The sequence below is a fragment of the Triticum urartu genome, chromosome 2 (assembly GCF_003073215.2).
Source record: "Triticum urartu cultivar G1812 chromosome 2, Tu2.1, whole genome shotgun sequence".
Taxonomy (NCBI): domain Eukaryota; kingdom Viridiplantae; phylum Streptophyta; class Magnoliopsida; order Poales; family Poaceae; genus Triticum; species Triticum urartu.
This window is the reverse complement of record NC_053023.1, coordinates 135,204,667-135,206,978: the sequence shown is the minus strand read 5'-3', so window position 1 is coordinate 135,206,978 and position 2,312 is coordinate 135,204,667. Positions and strand designations below refer to the sequence as shown.

General features: G+C 44.0%; 1 protein-coding gene across 1 annotated transcript; it reads right to left on the bottom strand.

The window, feature by feature from the left end:
• Positions 1-705: 705 nt before the first annotated feature.
• On the bottom strand, positions 706-1,343 carry LOC125541271 (protein PELPK1-like). Its single transcript, XM_048704725.1, has one exon. The coding sequence runs from the start codon at positions 1,267-1,269 to the stop codon at positions 895-897; it is 375 nt and encodes a 124-aa protein (XP_048560682.1). The 5' UTR covers positions 1,270-1,343; the 3' UTR covers positions 706-894.
• Positions 1,344-2,312: the final 969 nt, after the last annotated feature.

Here is a 2,312-nt window from a genome sequence, read left to right as displayed (position 1 = left end):
CAAGCAGGCCATGACGTCTATGTGGCACATACGGTGACGAAGGCTTCTAGGTGACGTTCTGGTGCGCATGTCTACCGGCGAAATCTTCTTTGGCCGTTGCCTAATTCTATGGGAGCAGGCTAGTAGCCTGGACGGTGATATTGGCGATTGACATGCAGGTTGTAAACCATCCTAGTGAAAACCATGATTCACCATTGGCTAGACCAGGCAACGCCGACGCCCGCATGCCATTTTCTTACTAAAGGTGTTGGCTTGAAGTTTCGCTTCGGGGGTGATTGTCCCCTGTTCGCATTTGCTTGGATCATCCAACATTGACGTGCCAACAACAATTCCATTTTCAAGGTGTTGTTTTGGAATATTGCACACTTTATATTAGCTTGTATATTGATCAATAGGTGGATTGTGCTCCACAGTCATTGAGTTTGTGGTAGGACCGAGGCCTTTGTGGCCATGTAGGTTGTTTATATGATTGCTAGGAGTTTCAGGATAGTCCCCAATCCTGCTTACTTTGCAAGGTATTTAAGCGTGCCGACCGTAAACTCAAAGGCATTGCATGCGCTGCAAATATTGCATTTTAGGGTTAGTAGTGCGTGTGATGGTTTGTGGGTGAAAGAATATGAAGCGAAAAGCAATCTGTTGGTGAGAATTATTTATAATAAATAGTATGATATAAGATTTTCAAATGTTTTTAAGAGAAAAGGGAAATAAATAAGACCAACACTTCTATTTTTCATAAACAAACATTTGTACATGTACATTCCATCCACAAATAGACGCCATAGATAAGCACTTCACATCATACAAAGACTCGCCAGAAATCACACAAAGACACAACACGACCAACAGATACATGTGTAGGAGCGCGAACAAAGAGAAGACAAGTGAAGGCAGTCTTCATGGCTTAGCCTCCGGCTCAGGCAAGTGGAACTCGGGGATGGTAGGCATCTCGGGTTTTAGTGGTAGCTCCACCTTGGGAAGCTCAGGCTTGGCTGGAAGGTGCACCTCAGGGAAAGTTGGGAGCTCGGGCTTGGGTGGCAGGTGCACCTCCGGGAATGTCGGCAGCTCTACCTTGGGCAACTCAGGCTTAGGTGGCAGGTGCACCTCCGGGAATGGCGGCAGCTCGACCTTGGGCAGCGTTGGCAGCTCGGGCTGGTGCTCCTCACCTTTGGACGGAGCCATCTCCTCCTCTAGCATTCTTGCTGCGCTGCTCATGGCGACGGACGAGAGGAACAGTCCAAGGAGGAATACAACGGTGTTTCTCGAAGCCATTTTGCTGGACGCTTATGGTTGTTATAGGCTTCTAGCTAGCTCTCGTGGTGCAATTTTGATGTGGGAGAGATAACATGTCTCATGTTCTATTTATAGAGTTCAACAATGCACACAATGTGAGGCTTTGCAACAAAGTTGGTCAACTACTGGTGTGCACTTCCAGGTTCATCTGTGCACTTTAACTTCTAGTCAAAGTTGCTTAGGATTTGGGTGAAGAGGGGCTGAGATAGTTCTCTCGGGCTGTACGGCTGCAGTTGAGGATGATGACCTAGCGATCATAAACAACCGTTAATTAGGCCAACTACTAAGACGATCAAAATGCCTTGTCAAGGAGAGATCATCAGATCGCAGAGAATACAAGCACGTACATTAGCAATGGCCGTTGCGGCTGTCAACCAGACTCTTTCCTTTTCTTTGTTCTCCCTCATCCGAGCTTGACGATCGGCGGGGCCCTGAGTGGTTATGCTATAATACTAGCACGTAAATGTTCGGTCATCATATTTTTCCTACATGTGATACAATTAGTCGAGGTAGTGAAAAATTAAATCTACATCTTGTCTAGATGAAATATAATATGTTTCATCTAACTCCCACATTGTTGGATTTTACATGGAGATTCATGGATTTTTTTTTCTTTTATTTTTTGTTTGGTTAATCAATTAGTGTAGGAGTTTTCTTTTTGCAGGAAAAAATAGTGTAGGAGTTAGATGAGACTTCTCTGTTTCTCATATGAGAATTAACAAAAAAGAAAATCCAAATATTTGAGTTCAATATTTGATCCAAAGCAAGTTTGGTCCGCACTACCACCTAGAGGTCCTAAAGTTGGTCGTTGCCTATTTGTCCCTATAACTTTTTTGAGCTTCAAACCCTGGTTATAGTTTGCTTGCTTGATCGCTTAACTAGTGATGTGTTCACGGTGCCTGGCGTCTCAGTCAATATTTTGTAGAGTTGGACACTCGTAATGCGTTGGTTTGGTTGTTGTATTATTATTTCCTTTTGAACATTTGTGGTCGACATGTCAGTTTCATCCTATAGAACAATTT